Source organism: Streptopelia decaocto (assembly GCF_964273445.1).
Source record: "Streptopelia decaocto genome assembly, chromosome: 9".
Taxonomy (NCBI): domain Eukaryota; kingdom Metazoa; phylum Chordata; class Aves; order Columbiformes; family Columbidae; genus Streptopelia; species Streptopelia decaocto.
The window spans coordinates 820,233-837,773 of record NC_138664.1 but is presented as its reverse complement, the minus strand read 5'-3'; the positions used below and the strand labels follow the sequence as shown (position 1 = coordinate 837,773).

At 45.4% G+C, this 17,541-nt stretch overlaps 1 protein-coding gene across 4 annotated transcripts in view; it reads right to left on the bottom strand.

Annotated features, from left to right (window-relative positions):
- Positions 1 to 220: 220 nt before the first annotated feature.
- ATOSA (atos homolog A) overlaps positions 221 to 17,541 on the bottom strand; it is a 43,901-nt gene continuing 26,580 nt past the window's right edge. For 2 of the 4 annotated variants that reach the window (XM_082061312.1, XM_082061311.1), the window contains 11 exons: positions 12,970 to 13,154; positions 11,947 to 12,149; positions 10,924 to 11,049; positions 8,820 to 10,659; positions 8,229 to 8,345; positions 7,304 to 7,383; positions 6,561 to 6,669; positions 5,569 to 5,727; positions 3,791 to 3,859; positions 2,770 to 2,969; positions 221 to 1,433 (listed from right to left, as the gene is read on the bottom strand). In XM_082061312.1, the coding sequence (XP_081917438.1) occupies positions 1,280 to 1,433; positions 2,770 to 2,969; positions 3,791 to 3,859; positions 5,569 to 5,727; positions 6,561 to 6,669; positions 7,304 to 7,383; positions 8,229 to 8,345; positions 8,820 to 10,659; positions 10,924 to 11,049; positions 11,947 to 12,149; positions 12,970 to 13,154 (3,242 nt within the window). In that variant the 3' untranslated portion in view covers positions 221 to 1,279. Of the gene's footprint in view, positions 1,434 to 2,769; positions 2,970 to 3,002; positions 3,409 to 3,515; positions 3,667 to 3,790; positions 3,860 to 5,568; positions 5,728 to 6,560; positions 6,670 to 7,303; positions 7,384 to 8,228; positions 8,346 to 8,819; positions 10,660 to 10,923; positions 11,050 to 11,946; positions 12,150 to 12,969; positions 13,155 to 17,541 lie in introns of those variants that run through there. The other 2 variants (XM_082061313.1, XM_082061314.1) reach the window with 2 other exon arrangements.

The window sequence follows — 17,541 nt, the reverse complement described above, 5'->3', positions numbered from 1 at the left end:
ACTTCTCACCTCAGGGCAGCGCTCAAGGTACAAGACGCACGTCCATCCTTTCTCCAGTCTCCAGCAGATAAGCGTGTTGTACTCCAACGAGGGTCACCCTTCCTGTCACTGACACCCGCAAAACCTACAGCCATGCAAAGAACAACATGACACCAAGGCCAGGTAGCTGAGAAACTCCCATTGCAAAGCTTCATTTTCATCATTAAATATATACCTCAAATGTAATCAAATGCTTCTGACTTTATTCATCTCAGTTACACAGTTCAACACTTCGCGTAAACTGTTCATCCGGCTGTGTTGTTTTAGGAATACACGTGTTGGAAAATAGTTACGTGCCCAATGTAGCATTTCTAGTAAAACTTCCCATGGCCACCTAGTGGCCTAAATGGAACTGACCTATTAAAATACTTCGGATTACATGAAGATCCTCCTTATCTAAAAATAAAACAAAAAGTACAAGTTTCATCGCTTTTGCATATATTTAAGATATAAATACTGATTTCTTTGCACAGTACATCCTTTAACACAATCTGGAAAATCAAATGGGGAGGATGGGAACTTTGTGAGAAGAACTAAGGACAGAACACAAAATTAAAGTGACTCTCAAGGAAAGAAACTGAGGCAGCAAACTGTGAATCGAACCAGTGAGCTGAAATAAATCTGCACTATGGTCGCAAAGGTTATTAAATCTGTACGTGAGGAAAGAAAAGCAAAAAGGGTACCATTAAAGAGAAAACAAGGAAAAAAGCTCAATGCTTGCATAGTATGAAATGTTATGGAAATTCACCTGCTGTCCCCATTTTCAACAACTTAAATGAATATCACTTAAAACATCGCACAGATTAAAGATATCTGTATATATTTCAGATTTCAATATTAATGCCAAAAATACATAGTATGATTTTACATAGGATTTATGCTACATTAGAACACTAAAGACAAATATCACTTGAGTATTAAATGAAACATTAAATATTAAATAACTGAAAAATAAAATAAAAAGTGTAAACACTAAACTAACTTGGGAATTTGCTATTGCAACACATCCAATGAAGTGGTTTTAAACGGTACAAAAAGATAAGTATGTTTCCAGTCTACTTGGAATACACAAAGCTCAGTCCAGTTGCTGAAAGCTGGTCCAGGATCGCACAAGAACCGTTTCTGGAGCGCCACCTTCGTTCCTTTACGGATTAACCTCGTCCTGCCAGCTCCTCACCTGGCTGTAAGGAGCGCTCGGCGGGAGAAGGGGCGCTCGGCCTGCGCGGTTCGCTGCTGTTCGCTAGCATCTCGGGGAAAACTGGGGGTTTGTTGGAGATTCAGTGTAAGATTTGAGTTCGTACGCAGCGCCGCTATCAACTTCCATGGATTTCCGAGAGAACAGGAGCCGTACATCTCTGTGGAGGTAGATCTTTCCAGATTTAGAACTCTGGAACCTGAGAAGAAACAAACAAAAAACTCATCTTTACATATTATTGAATTAAGTGTGTTCCTTTAAGAGGTTAATGCTAGAAAGCATTTGAACATAAGGAATTTGTCAGTTAAAGTGAAAGAATACCCTAACATTTCCAGCTTCCTTTGTTCCATCACCAGCGTAGTGCACAGCTCTGGAACTGCACGGAACGCTGGAAGTTCACCTGCAGTTCTGTGCACTGAACATTAAAGTTCTCAGCAACCTAGAAAGGAAAACGTGCTCTTCAGTGAGCGCTCCTGAAAACGCCCCGCGGGTGCCCTGAACACACACAGACGGGAACGTTCAAACATCAACAACAGCACATACACATATCGTATCTATTTCAGCACAGGCATGCAGGCAGATTGCATTCCTTTATGAATGCACCGGCAAGAAGTTTCTTTCCTGCTCCTCGGTACCACAGGCCCGGTTTCAGTGCCGCTCCAGCCCCAGCCAGCGGTACCGGGGTCTCACACACACAGACAACAGCTTTTCGCCCAGAACACGGAGCTATTTTACAGAGACTGTGGTTTACTGGCCCAGGCACCAACCAGCGGCCAGTTCCCGGGCCCATTGCTCTTTTATGCTGGGGTCCAGGTCCCCCAGAGCTGCCAGGAATGTGCCAGCTCCACTTTCCCTGAGATGTAACAACTATAGATAGCGAGCCTAGATCTGCATTTCAGAGAACTGTGTTCTATAGTCTCCATCTGGCAGAACTTCCTTCCCTCAACCAGGAATGGCAGGAGATCCTTAGGAACATTTCTTATGGCAACAGAACTTCATGTCATTATTACTACGCCACGGTAAGGGAGAAAAGCTATTGCTACCGTAATAGAAACAGCAATGCTATCGCTGTTGTAATGACAAAATGATGCCATTACAAACGCCCGGAGCGCAGTGCACGCTGCATTATCACGTGTATTACAGCTTGCACAGATTTTTAATAAGCGTTCACTCATTGACCCCACTGAAGCAAAAGTAATATCTGTAGAACAGACCTAGCCATAATCAGACTGAAATTCTGAGAGGCAGGAGAAAGACAACGACAGAAGATCCATCACGGTTTAATCATCTGGGGCAGGCAGGTTGTAGAAATGGATTCTAGCTTTACCAGGCTATACAAAATACTTCAATGCCAAGAAAGAGCTTTATATTTTAACTTGGTTTCTCCCATCTAAATTATTTATTAGCTGTTCTTCCTCTATTGTCCAGGTTAACAACAAATTTAAAAGCTGCTTTTTTTAACTAAGTGTGTACACAAAAAGGCTGGCTGGGTGGTTCTGCGTGTTTCCTTTCTTTCTGAAAGGGCGAGGACTCACCTCAGATGTATGAGGTAGCGTAGCAGCCTTTCTTCAGTCTGATGACTGTTCTCTTTATTGAGAGTTCTCTTGATTTCTCGTCTCACGGGAACAGAGAAAGTCCTTTGCCGGAGGAATGTTTGATGATTCGCTGGCATTTCTCTCAAGTCGTAGATCACCACGAACATCTTCACCACAGTTTTGTTAGGGTTAAATAAGGTCTGAAAAGACAAACAGTGTAACACGATACCCTTTAGAGATGACAAATTTAACAAGAACGAAACAAAACCAAAAAATCACAACACAAAACAAAGAGCACCCCCCCCCAGCTCCACCTCCCAAAACAGTGCCATACAGAACGTCTGTGTGACAGCCTTGTGCAGTTTGCTGTTTGTCAACACTTCTAATACTACACATAATCTATTCGGAACGAGCAGTAGTGTGTGAGTACTATTGCTTTGCTGAGCTGCACCCCCATTTCTGTTTGTTCCCAGCCGGCTTTTTGTCTGCGCTGGTTTCTAAACAAAACGCCCCAGGACGCGCAGTGCTGGGCTCCGCTCTTCATCCCGACATCACCAGCCGTACCCTGGAGCGGGGTCTTCAAAGAAACATGCAGATCGTTGTTCCTAAGCAATGACTGTGATCTACCTTCTGATTTCACTACAAAACATAGGTGGTGTTAAAGTGTTACGAGATTTAGATACAACTGAGTATTTAATCTAAATCCCTTTTAAAGGATTTCAGAATTTGGGCTGTGGCCTAATTACTTCTCCATTACTTATTTGAAGCCACGGTGTCCCCAAGCGTTCTGAATCTCCAGTAACTGATCTGAGGTCTCTTCACAGCACCGGTGGGTTTGAAGGTTTGAAGGTCGGAGTCTCTTCTGTCCCAGGAATGACAGAGATCTCTACTTTGAACCTGCAGTACCCACAGAGATTCACATTCCCACTGCTGGATTTGTGCTCCACCCCAAGAACTCATCCCTCCCCGTGACTTCCCTGCTGTCAGTGGTGCCAGAGCACCCGTATCTGCTGGTACGTACCACTTGGATTGTTCCTGAAGGCGGTACCCGATAACCCCTTTTACCAAGGGACTCTAAAGTAATCACACCCTACAAAGAAAAGATACATTTAGTTCACATGGAGGGATATAAACAGATAAAAATGTTCTATTTGTGTAATTGTATTTATTTGACAATCAGTAATGTATAAGAATTAAATAGAAAAGGCAATACATGCATTTAAGATGCAGTTCAAAAATGAACAGTAAGTGCCTTAGATACTTTGGCAGATGATTAAAAGCTGTGCAATAAGGGGCACGTTCGCCAAGTTTCCACATCTTTGAACCAGCCATCAGGAAGCCACGGTGAAACAGAACTTCCCTTTCAAAATGGCTTGTCAGTTAAAATGGAAGGATTGTCTCCTCCTTTCCATTGTTATATCACCTACAATCACACCAACACTGCTCCAGGTCTCACAGACCTGATTTCTGCTTGTCAAAGGCAGCAGATGCTGCCCAGCAGCTCAGCGCCGGTGACGTGTGCGGTGTCCCAGCGCGCTGGAGGAGCAGCGGGCGCGGTGACGCGCAGGGCACGGCTCCGCACCCCGCGCAGACCCAACCCAACCGACACACACAAAGAGCCCGTGGCGCAGAAACCAGCTCTGCAAACACAAACAATGGTTCTGGTGATGGAGGCGCTATCCAAATGTTGTGTTCATCCTGGGAGACTCGGCCATAACAGCGTGTTCAGAACACGTGGAAAAGTCTGAAACAACGAAACCCAGCTAGGAAAACGAGCAACGCTACTTTAACCAGCTGAGGAGCATCAGCACCCCTGCGCCTCCCGGAAACCACATGAAACGATCTGGAAAGATGAAGGCGAAACAACAGATACTTCTTTGCAGAGGTTCAGAGAAACATATACAAATTTGAAGTCCATTACTCAAAGTTCGAGTTACTCAAAGCCATTTCATTTTCTGAATCCTATTAAAGAAGGTCAGAAATACGGTAAGTGCTATGAATTTAAAATCTAAATACTGGAATAATCAGACATTCGATGCTTTACTTACATGTTTAAACAGACTATTTGCCATATTTTAGATAGATATACACATATGAAAACCTCTAAAAATTAGATCTGTCAAGGTTGAGAGGTTCCTAAAGAGACTGAGGCTCCTTAGGAGGCATTCAGAACAAATGTAGCCATCTGATTCAATGCTAGCATACAGGACAGCTTTTGCTTTATACAGGGAAGCACTTTTAGACTCTAAAACCATCATAGAAATGCAGAACAAGGTGAGCAGACAGATACCGAGAACAGCAGCGCCCAGCAGGCCGCGAGCGCCGCGTGTCACGCCTGCTCAGCGCCCGCGCTAGAACAAAGGGCTCAGTGAGTGCTGAGCCCAAGGGCAGCACCAGCGATCACACCCTGGCCTGCACCCCGGCACTTGCCAGCACAGCGGCGAGTTGCCCGGGGCAGCTGCTTGTTGAGACAACAAATCGGATCCCATTAAGTCCAGCTATTGCCTCACGGCCTATTTTAAGGTGGATGGCTATAAAGAGATAGTGGGAGTTGGTGAGTGCAGTGTGGAGGGAGACAAATCTGTTCAGTACCCCAAGATGGGAGCAGCTGGATGGTGGGGCAGAGCGGGAGGAAAAGCCCCACTGGAGAAGGGGCAGGAGAACTCCATCATAAGCACTTGACATTAATCCAGGTCCCTGCAAATCCCCACACCTTGCTGAACCCTCTGCTCACCCAGCTCTTGTTCTTCACCTCCACCTATCGGAATTTATTCACAATAAATCCAAGCACACGCTTACCATGTAAGGAGAGGGTGCGTTGTCATCCGAAACGCTGTAGAACGACACTTCCACCGGCAGAGTCATGTGCGTGGGACAAAACACTCCGCTGGCTCCCACTTCGGCGGTGAAACCCTCCACAACGCCCAGCGGGTCCAGGCGGAAATTCAGGACAGACTCCTGGAAAACACAGCACGTGCGGCTCACGGCGGGAACACCTCGGAAAATACAGCACAACTACGCGGCAGACAAGGAAACAAGTTTCTATAAGGATTTTGCAAGGTGACCTGCCAAAAATCAACACTGCGGCAAAAATGATGAACAGCGGAACATTCAGCAAGATGCTGGTGGCTTAAGAGAAAGCGACATCCAAACCCAGTCTCCATCATCCCACTGAGACTGGGGCGGCAGCTCAGAGAATGTTACTGCAGCAGGATCTATACACTGTTTTCCTTGACATATACTATCTGAAAAAAATAATCTAGAATCGGTACCTTTCCTCCACGTATTCACTGCATATCTCACACATGTGGAGTACGACAACCTGTTAACACACTAGATACTGGTTGTTGATACTTGACTTACTATATGAAGCGAAAAGCTGGAGGCCACACTTAACACCCGTTCTGTTTCCTGCACTGATTTAACACAGCTTTTGTGACATATTAAGTAGACTTTAGGAGTGAAAGTGTAAATCCTTTTTTCTAGGTATATACGCTATGAACATGGACAGTGGCGGGTGTTAACTCTCATCTGAGCCAACAGAACACCTCCTAACTTGCCCATAGTGGGAAACTAAAGTTGTAAGCAACTCATTGTGTCTGAATCTCTGAGATAGAAGATGTCTGAGGTGCGAAATATGTGCCTTTACAGCTGGAAATTCAAACACATTTTCTTCAATTTAATTATGACCTTTTACATTGTAATAGGCTGGGATTATTCACAGAAATGCACTTTCAAAAGCACTACAGAAGACTGAAAATACCACAAGAATTCCAGAGAATCTGCAATACCTCGAAGTTTCCCAGAAGGCTCAGACTGGTCACTGGTGGGGCGCTGCAACTCAGCAATGGTTTCCCATGGCTCTCCGGATCACTGTCTCTGTTTATACATCGTTGTGGGCTATTAAAAGACAGAATAAATACAAAGGATAATCACATTTGCTTTTGTCTTCTGGGTATAAACAGCTCTAGAAAGAATCACTTACTTACTGTCTTACAAAATGTTGTCCTAAAGAAGTAACAGTTGAACATTGCCTGTTAATACTTTAGCAAAACATTTTCTAGTTAACTGGAAAAAACACTTTCACAAGTTCCACATTACAAGGGATAAAGACAATACAACTTTGGGTTGTTCATTAACTCTGAGCAGGAAGCAAAGTATCAGATCAGTTATTTATTTCTAAGCAGATATTTCTGTCTCATGTCCCGAAGTTTCCAGAATCAAACCACCACACTAAAAGCTGTTTATGTGACATGTATTGATGTATAGAAGTCACGGTCAGTCCCTTTTAGAAGTCAAGTTCCGCGAACAAGTTCAGGCGCTTGTCAATAACACTGATTTGAAGAATCAACAATGAGGATCTTTCTGTTTGACAACCCAAGCGCCTGCTGCAGCACATCCAGCCGCGCCAGCATGGAGCCTTCCCAAATAACACCCGTATTTGTCTTTGCTAACGCGCTTTGTTGTTGCACACAGGAATGCATTCACTTTGTCTCCCCCAAAATTCGTGATGGTTTTGGTAAGACAGACATACCTTCTCGCAGACAGACATTTCAGCTGCAGCAGTGACGAATCCAGATCAAAGCACCCGGACTGCGCTCTCCTTTGAGGAACCTCAACAGGGAATGAAGATGCTCATTTGCAAACCGTACCTCTAGCCAAGACAATTTTGCCAAGTACGCACAAGTTTGCCAAGAATTTTCATGACATTACAAAACTACGAAAACAGAGCAGAATGGAGTAATTCCCATCTATTCTAAAATGATTAATGATAAGACTATAAATTCTTATTAACAGGAAGTACTTTAAAAGCCTCATTCAAAAGGCTGACATCTCTCTCGAATGGTACAGAACATAGTCATATATTGACAAATAGACTATAACGATGTCCATCCAAGTTCCCCGAAAACGTGACAGCCTTCACAAGCACTGAAGACTAAAACAGTGATGTTCTGTAATCACCACACAATATCTCAGTAGTCCTAACTGGAACTGCCTTCTTCTTTGAACTCCCAACAACCTACCCAGCACTGTACCATGTCCCCAGTGTCTGTCCCACCACAGCAGCTTTGTGTCACACGCAATCATTCGGTGACACTTCTGTAGTACAAACTGTTCACAGAAACAAAAGCTTTGGCAGACTAATAACTCACACAACAACTCTTCAGTGACAAAATGTATTAGCTTATAGTTTAAACACTAGTCTTCAAAAGGCTTTCTCTTCTGCTCTAAAATAGCACCAAAGCATTTTTTGCTCTAGAATTTCCTGATGTCACCTTCTGTTAATCTCAATAGGATCTCAACAACTACCTCTTTAATGTTTTCTTTTCCGGAATTATTGTTCAATCATTTGAGTGTTAACTCCCCCCCACACTTCACCTAGTTCCGTTTGTCAAGCTTTCTACCATACACAGATATTAAAAGAGCAAGTTTAAGTTGTCATTTTAACAATAACTTACAGGGCTCGAAAGGAGAGGCAATCCAGTTCTGGGATGAAAAGCCTTGGTTGAAGTTCCATCCAAGGATCGACAATTATGTTTCCGCCATGTACTGGTGTGTTTTAGAGATGGTGCTTTCTGCCAGCAAAACAAATGTACTGAAGATATCAGTGGGATAACTCAATGGCCTGCCCTGCTAATACTGCGCTTGCTGGAGCAGACAGCTTGTGAACCACGTGGATCTGCACCACATGGCACATTGTGAAATAATGCGTGTAAACTCCCCTCCACTCAGCCGACCAGCACAACTGCTCCAAGATCTCAGACCGTATTCAGACACTGGTGTATCTACAAACAGACAGGATGCCTACTTGCCTCTAGAAACAGTGTCTCTCAATGGAATTGCCATGAGCGAAACAAGACAACGTTCTTCTCAACATTAAAATGAAGAAGGTCTGGCCAAGTGTTGCTTCAGACCAAAACGACAATAGTAACGTGCTGCTTCCTACAAAGTCAGACTTAAACCCTCTTCAGATGGGTCCTTACCGGGCACAGGGTACGAGCTACCGGACTCAGAGCAGCGACCGCAATGAGTCTTCCCCCCGTATTTACCTGCACGTCTGGGTTCCGCAGCCGCTCGCACTTCCCTCCATCTTCTGCAGGTTTCTTCTGACAAGTGCTTTGGAAATCGAGGCCTATTGGGTCTTCGTTCTCATCATGTGCAGCTTTTGTTTTATCTTGCTTGGCTTTGTTTTTGTAACTGTCATGGCCTTTATTTAAATAGTTTTCAATACTAATGAGCTGAGTGTTTTGCTCATAAATATTTGGGGGTTTTGAGTCTTTAGATAAACACTTGAGCTCATGTTTGTGCAAAGAGTCAGATACCTGCATAACTGTTGCTTTTTTTGTACCTTCAAGTATTTTGCATTTATCCATCTGTAAATTGTTAAAACTGTCCGTGCCATTATTCCCGTTCACGATTATTCTTTCTTTAAGTTTATTTGTGCAAATCTGTTCATCAATGCTGCCGAAATTTGAACACTGTTTAATTCTATTGGTTACCTGGTCCTTCTGTGCATAACCAGAATGTATCGTTTCCAATTTATCTGGCAGTTCGGATTTATTTTCTTTACTGCAGGATGACGATGTGTGCGCGTTAGCGAATGCTTTGTTTGCGGTCTGATGAAATGCATGGCGGACAGCGTCACTGGGTTTTGCTAAAACCAATCTTCTTCTTGCCTGGAGTTTCAGAGCAGCCTTCGACTCTCCATCACACCTGGAGGGACTGACAGGGGTATCAGGTGTCTGCGTCCTTGATTTACTGCTTTCTTCTACCACAGAAAAATCAGATTTAGCAAAAGAAACAGAAGACAGTTCCTTGTTTTTCTTCAGCAAATTTTCATCCTCATATGTACTTCGGAAAATTTTTGAAGCAACTGGGCTCGTCTCCTGCACTTTGAATGGATGTCCCGTAACATGGGACGTGGCTGGATCACAATGAATCAAGTGTTGGGCGATCCTCGCTATCACCTCCTGCCGCTCCTGGAGCAGCGAATCGATGAGGGGGTTGCTCTCCCCCGTGGGCTGATGGCCACAGTGGCTCGCTGGAGCTCGGCCTTCGAGCAGCGGCACCTCTGGAATCGCTCTGGTTTTGCCTTCACCACCATCTTCTTGTATTGCATTGTTTGAGTTGGCAATAGAAAGAGAGGAGGTTTCCTTGCCTTTCCTTGGCAAGCTTTTGTCTTCGTAAGTACTCCGGAAACCTTTGGGTGCAGATGAGCTGTTCTCATGCATGTTGAACGGCCGCCCAGCGACGACTGGGGACGTGGCTGGATCGCAGTGAATCAAGTGCTGAGCAATCCTTGCGATGACTTCTTGTCGCTCCTGAAGCAAAGAGCCTATCAAAGGATTGGTTTCTCCCGTAGGCTGATGAGAGCAATGACCGTTCGAAACACGGGAATCGACTAGAGAAAAGGATTTAAAAGTTCTGACAGGTCTTTCATGAGATTGTGTCTTACTGTCTGCAGTAGCATTATAGCACTGAACTTTAGACTGCGAGGCCCCAAAGTCAGATCCAAGACCGGCTGATGGGTAAAGTTTTACATTTCTGATAGACGAAGTAAACTCCGGTGTCTTTTTTCCATTAAGCAGGCCCTCAGGTGTCACTGGCCACGTCTGTTTCCCCCAGAAGCGCTGCGGGCTGGAGCTGCTGCACTGCTGAGCTGCGCTGGAATCGCTGTGCTGATGTACCTTATGGTCTTGCACCCGCTTTTCATAAAAGCCAAGGTTGGTGTGAATACTGCAGGTCAGAACCGGGTAGTTCGATTGTCTGGGCAAGGACTGAACGCTGACTCTCAAGGCCACGTTGTGCGAAACGTTGGGAACAGGAAAGACGTGCTCGGTTGGCGTCTGGGAGAACGTCCATTGCAAGCCCACGTCTGCAGCGCTCACCCTGAACAACACAGAAGGGCATTTACAGAAATACCTAAATGAAGAGGCTTTAATTATCTACTTCATAGATGAATGTCTAAGAAAAAGCACTAGAGAAACCAGCAACTGCTGTACTTTGCGAAATATATGAATGCTGCCCAACCAACAAAGTACTGGGCAACAACGTGGCACCTTCTGGAAGCACCAAAGGGGAGGGAAGAATGGACTTCAGACAAGTTGCAACAACCTGCACACAGCAAAGGAGTTTTTTGCCCGCCAGACGTACCTGTACAGAATGTTCCGGGGAACAGCACCATGTGAAACGCTCAGCCACGCGCTCAGCTGGGAGAAGAAAACAAAAGAGCGAACAGCCAGTAGAAGGGTCTTCTCTTCAATAAATCGATCTCCGCTCCTGAGGTACATCGAGAGAAACACAAGGATGCTGGTAAGAATACACACAGAGAACTATGCGAACTACAACTAGGACAGTTGCAGATCTTTGTTCTGAAAATAAACCACAGCTGAGTCAAGCAGAACAATGAAACTCCTCAAACGTTTTGAAGAATACAGAGCCTGATTTGTTCTTATCTACATAATGATTTATACAATTTAACATAAACAATGCATAAAAATGACCATTTCCAGTTAGGAGCATTTCATACTCTGCATTGCACAACATTCACTGTAGAAAACACGAGTACAGGAAGACTAAGACTAGAAGATGCTTCGATTTCACTGGTAAACAGTGGTTTTCTTAGATCAGCCTGCAGGGCAAAGGGCCAGTTCAAAACCACTAACCCATTACTTTAAGGACTTGTTTCAGCTGGGATAGAGTTCATTTTCTTCCTGGCAGCTGATACAGTGCCGTGTTTTGCATTGAATATGAGAAGAATGTCGATAATGCACAAGAACAGGGGAGGGGGCAGAGCCAGGACAGCTGACCCAAGTGGCCAAGGGGCTGTTCCATACCATATGACATCCCGCTCAGGGGGTGTTTTGTGGGAAAGGGGAGTGGGGGACACTCGGGGTGATGGTGCTTGACCTCCCAAGCAACCACGACACGTGACGGAGCCCGGCTGTCCTGGAGGTGGCCGAACACCTGCCCATGGGAAGGGTGAACCCTTGTTTTGCTTTGCTCGTGTGCACGGGTTTTGCTTCACCTATTAAACTGTCTTTACCCCAACCCACCAGTTTTCCCACTTTCACTCTTCCGGTTCTTCCCCCACCCCACCGGGGCAGCGAGCGGCTGGCCAGGGTTAAACCACCACAGTGTGACCAGATCCTCAGCTAATCCCAATATCCAACTTACTGTCGAGGAACTGGCTCCAAAATCCACCTTTCTAACAGCAATGCATCTTGTTTGATTGCAGGATCATTTAAATCATTCCCCTCAGTGGTGGGCCCTTCATCACTATAGCAACAGTCTGGCAGTAGCATCACTTCGACCATGATTGGAATATTGTTCTTCCACAGCAGCACAACCTCAGATCGGGTTCTCCTGGCTTGGCGGCACTGAGGGGAGGAACAAATGTTAACATTTGCAAATCATAAAATACTAACCAGATTTAAATCTGCTTTTAAAGCTTGTTCCAAAGTACCAGAAAAGGGTAGGGGTCCAATTCTGTTAATTAGGTATCACCAAATCAGAGATAAGTTTCCAGAGCTATTAAATGAAAAATCATTAACAGATCATTTATGGTTGCCATTCGAGCAACTTCTGTAGAAAAAGAAAGAGCTCATAAAAATACATTTCCCCAAGCACTATACTTGGCTACCTTGAACTTCTCTGCACAAGTCATCCTCTTGGCTAGGCACACTCAAGCAGTATCTGTATCAGCTCTGTGCCTTGGAGCAGGTTAACCTCTGCATGAATAACTTACATTCACACAGTACTTAGACACTTTGACTTGAGAGATGGGATGCTCCAACCTTACTCCAAACAGACTAAGCCAGATTGGATGTGCTCATGTGTTTTAGATCACTAACTTTCCTTGAAAACCTGGAAAAGCAAAAAAGTTAGGCAAGTCAGCCTGTATTTTCTCAAAACAGACCAAAACTGCTAAGTATAGCACTTGTCATCTGCATAATAAAAGACTCAAATAGGTACTGCATGCAGGTAGTCATGCAGAGTTTCACGTTCAAGGATAAAAGGCTTAATGATCTCTCATTTTAAGGACAGATCTATTATTAGCACAATACTGAATTACATACTCATTTAAACGTGGGGCTGACAGAAAGCAGTGGTTATTCGTGCTTAACCGTGAACACACTGCGGTGTTCTCTGCCGACTTTAATCACACCAGGCACTCAAAGCGAGAAGGCGCCGCGGTACCTGGGCCAGTCCGTCGCTGCACTCATGCTTGGCGGCGGGCGGCTGCGCCGACTGCGCCGGCGGGCAGTGCAGGCCCTCGCTCCGGCCCTTGACCGAGCGCTCGGGCGTCCGGCCCTCGGTGATCAGCAGAGCCAGGGACACCAGGAACTCCTCCGCTTCATACTCGAAGTATTCATCCAAGGTATCTGCCATTCCAGAAAGAGAAAAGATATTGACACCTTCTGCGTAACGAGCTTTCAGCTGCTGGCTGACCCTGCAGTTTGTTTCGATTTACACTATGGGAAATGGATCTTTGTATCAGGCTGGCTGCACTCCCCATAGGCCCAACCACCAGGAAACGTCTTTCTTATCTCTAATGTTGTCACTACAAGCAGACGAGATTAGGAATACTCTGCAGAGATCTTCCCATAGCGACCGGTCAATGCACCAGATCTCAGCGGTGCTGAGGAACAGCGGTTGTGTGCTGAACCACAGCTGGGTCACCGCTTCTCCAGAAAACACTTCCCGGGCTCTGGGGGGAGAAGACTGATGGCACGATGACTTGGCACCATGGAAAGAGAAGCCGCAATACATCATAGAACACATTAAAAATTGAATAAGAAAAAATAGAAAGATTTACTTCTATTAGAAAAAGTGGGACACAATGTTCTTCATTGCGAGTCTTTCCTGCTGAGAGCTAGGCTTACTTGAGAGGTCCATTTTTAGTCACCATTAGCACACAGGAAAGGCTCCCGAGGAGCATGCGGAGCACCCATTGCTTTGTACCACGGTCAGTCCAAACTTGTGCAGAGAATTAAAACTCAAGAGGTGTGCAGAGCCAAAGCAGCAGCCGCCCAGCTCCTCACGACGGCCCCGACCCCGCGCGCTCAGCACAGCGCCCTCCTCCTCCTCCTCACCACGAGGGTGCCACACACATTCAAGATCATGCCGTTCCCCTCTCTGCTTGGAACAATTATGAAAACAATGGACTGAAGGAGTTACAGAAAAAAAAATCTCTTATCTGAGAAAGCTAAAATACGCTCACTTCAAAGTCTATTTTAAGAGCAGCAAAGAAAAGCAGGTGGAGGCAAAGTTGTCAGCAGTTCTTTACCTTTATGTTCTAGGGGAACAAAGGCATATGACAACTTCACAGTTTTAGCTGAAATGTCCCATGTCATCCACCAAAACAAAACTGCCACAGGGACAGCAGAATTTCTATTCATGGTTTGGTTATCATATATAAAATACTTTTCCACTTGGGGAAAAAAAAATAGTAATTCAGAAGTCTTTTTTGTCTTCATTCCTTCATCCCCTAGCAGCAGAGCGCTTGGCAAACGTGGCAAGACAGACTTGAGATCTTACAAGACAGGATGCTCGAAACAAAAGCTCCAATTGAATGTGCAGTTACCTGCATATGCAAGTTGTGCAGTGTGTAAAAGCAGCTTTTGCACGCACACGTGTGCCCAGCCCAGGCGTGTACCAGCGACCCGGGGCCTGCGGCCTCTCTGGAAGAGCCTGCGCCAGGTGAGGAGGAGGAGCCGCCTGCAGGCCGAGCCAGGGAGGGGACCAGGGCAGCACCAGGGCCAGGGCAAGAGCCGGGACAGAGGGCTCCCCGGGAGCCCCCGTGCGGCACAGACCATCCGTTAAACACCCAGCACCAGCTCAAACTGCCAGTCGTCTGACGGTGGCAGAAAATGACTAACAAAGGCTGCCTGAAAGATGAAAGGAATGGTAAATAACAGAGAGTACAAGACACTTAGGCAGTGACGTGAGTCACCTGCAAAATGGGGCACCTGCCTATTTTTCCCCTAGCTGAAGGTCTGGTGAACAACTGGCAAGTCATATTAGGGAGAGGGAAATGGGGTTTGGAAAGACCCTGAAAAGGATGTGGGTATCACAGCTGACCGAAAATAATGGCAGCGTTATCTGGCTGCTACGACAAGCAGCACACTCATCTCCGTACGCCCAGGGCCGTGGGAACGCTGCGAAGTCCAAGCAGCAAGGGCCGCACTGGAGTACTCGGCAGGAGTGATAGTAATTTAAACAAGAATTACCACACGCTCAGCAGGCAGAACAGATGTGTCAGGAATTCTGCACAGCTAAACTATGTAAAAACCCTATGGTTTTAAAGAAAAAAGTGTGTGAGCTTGCTCAAATGTGCCCACGCTCACGCAGACCGAACCTGCGCCCAGCGCCTCCGACCGAAACACACCATGCACAGTAATACCTGAACATTTTACACCAGCAAATTTTAAATGGCAAGTAGCATAAAAACAGACATGCCCTTTAATTAACTGCTTACCATGTGAAGCAGCAGACCTTCTATTATTTGGCTCTGTTTTTTAGAAAGAAGCCAGATTTGGTGAATAGCTTCTGGACTTGACACAAATCAATGATAAATCCTATGGCCCGAATGCTTCTGCTGCCGTGGATTCAGGTAAAAAGCTCACCCCATTTTGCATTAAAACAAAAAGATCTGATAGCAAAGTTGATGTTGTGTATTCAAACCGCTCAGTGTCCTCATGTGTATGTATCACAAACTGGCACAAGCCATGGACCGTTTAAGCACGTCCGAGCGCAAGGTCCAGTGAGTCTGGTAAATGAGCGAGATCTACCGACCAAAGCACGGCAAATCAGGCTGAAATAATCAGTACTCAAGATTCAGAATATATACATGATATTATTTTATCTAAACAGGCAAAACTTACTTTTAAGTTCAATTTGCAAACACTGCCTCTGTTACTGTATCACAACTCTTATATCAGACACAGGTTTCTTGGCCAAGGATGGAAGAGGAGACCCAACCAGCTATACAGACATATTTGTATGGGCTGCAGTTACAAAAACACCATGTTGTTTCAAAACAAAAACTGTATCTCACTAAAGGATGATAAACAGCAAGTACTGAACTAGGAAACGCTACTGTTTTCATAGCATTATTGTTATATCAGCAATGTAACCAACCAGATATTTGATGGAGCAACGGACCTTGAGAATTAGGTTTTCCTACAAGGTTCATGTGGCATACTGAAGTTGTTTAGCTCCATTTCTATATCATTTAGCAGCTTCTGAGAGTTTTCATAAAGGAAAAATCCCTATAAACAAAGGCTGGTGATTGTTCCTGTAGAACAGACACAGACAATACGGGCTGATGTAATCGAGACAAGGGTGGAAAGACACTTAGAGAAACAGCAAACTCAGTGTTTAGTTAAAAAGTCTTACTATGTGTGTCCTGTAAGTGCTTGTGTGTACGAATCAGCCCAGTTTCAGACACATGTGTTGTGCACGGAATAACCTCAATCCTATAATCTGACCATAAAAATATTATTATTATCCCGCTTCATCTCTAGCAACGGAACGTGTCAGTACATAGCACACAACATGCACCCCAGCAGTGCCGAGGCTTTATTCTCCTGAAAACAGAAAAAAATCCAGTTAGTTGACACAAGTACATAGGAATTAAAGTGACACGGCGCTACAGCCCTTTAATCAACACATGGAAACTACAGCTCATTGACAAGAGAGCAGCAACGTCAGGCTGCTCTAGGAGCCAAAACTGAACTTCAGACTGAAGCTGCTACACGTGAACCGAAACACACGATACCGGGGAACTGGAATCCGGACACAAATCCTTTTGTTGTCTCCATTTTCTCCTACACATACCAACCTCCACAAAGACCCATTTTCTACGTCTTCTGGACAAACAGAAAACCCCATTTAACCACAGACGTCATGAAGAGTCTTGCAACCCTTGTCCTCCCCGTGCACACCACACACACGCACAGTCAGTGCAGCGCTAGAGGAAAAGGAACTCAAACCCTCCCAAATGTTCAACTGGCCCACAGGCCAAAACATCTCTGGACGCTGGGCACACGGCACTAGTGAGTCACGAATCCACTGCAACCCGGGACTCTCCCAAAACTGCAGTTATCCAGTCGTGCCCGGCTGATTCTTTTCCCTGCCAGGCCACAGTTGTGTGACCAACTCCCTTCCCTTTCCTATCACGGCATTTTCTGCATTAACTACAGAAAATGTTTTCCTGAAATACGAGTATTAGAAGAGCATGTACCCTGTGTTCTGGGCTCAGCCGGGAAGCAGATGCTGATATCACGTAACCCGTTGTGCTCCAGGGCCGCCACAAGACGCCCCGCGAGGCGCTGCCACCCCTGAGTCCCTGAGTCCACGCGTACCTGACTGTCCCAGCACCCTTCACACCGCGCTGGGCACCACACCTATCTCCCAAGCTCGTCCTCCTCGGGAGGAGAGCTCATCGCGTCAAAGACAGACTAATTGGTTCAACTCCAAGTGTCCATTAGTCCTGATCTCCACGGATTTATTTGGAGGGTTCCATTCTTACAGAGTCCATGAACCAACTAATAACTGTCTTTAAACATGCTCTAGAACAGTCCAGACCTCCCCTGGCAAACCTTGAGACACCCACAATGGAATTTGAAGGCCATTAATTTGAAGTAATCAGATTTCTATTTCACTTCTTAGAAAGCTGGAACACAGTAAGCAAATCCACGCTGCCCGCCGCTCCTTCACAGGCTGCCGTTTCTCTGCAAGGCTAGAAATATTGCTCAAGTGCTCGGA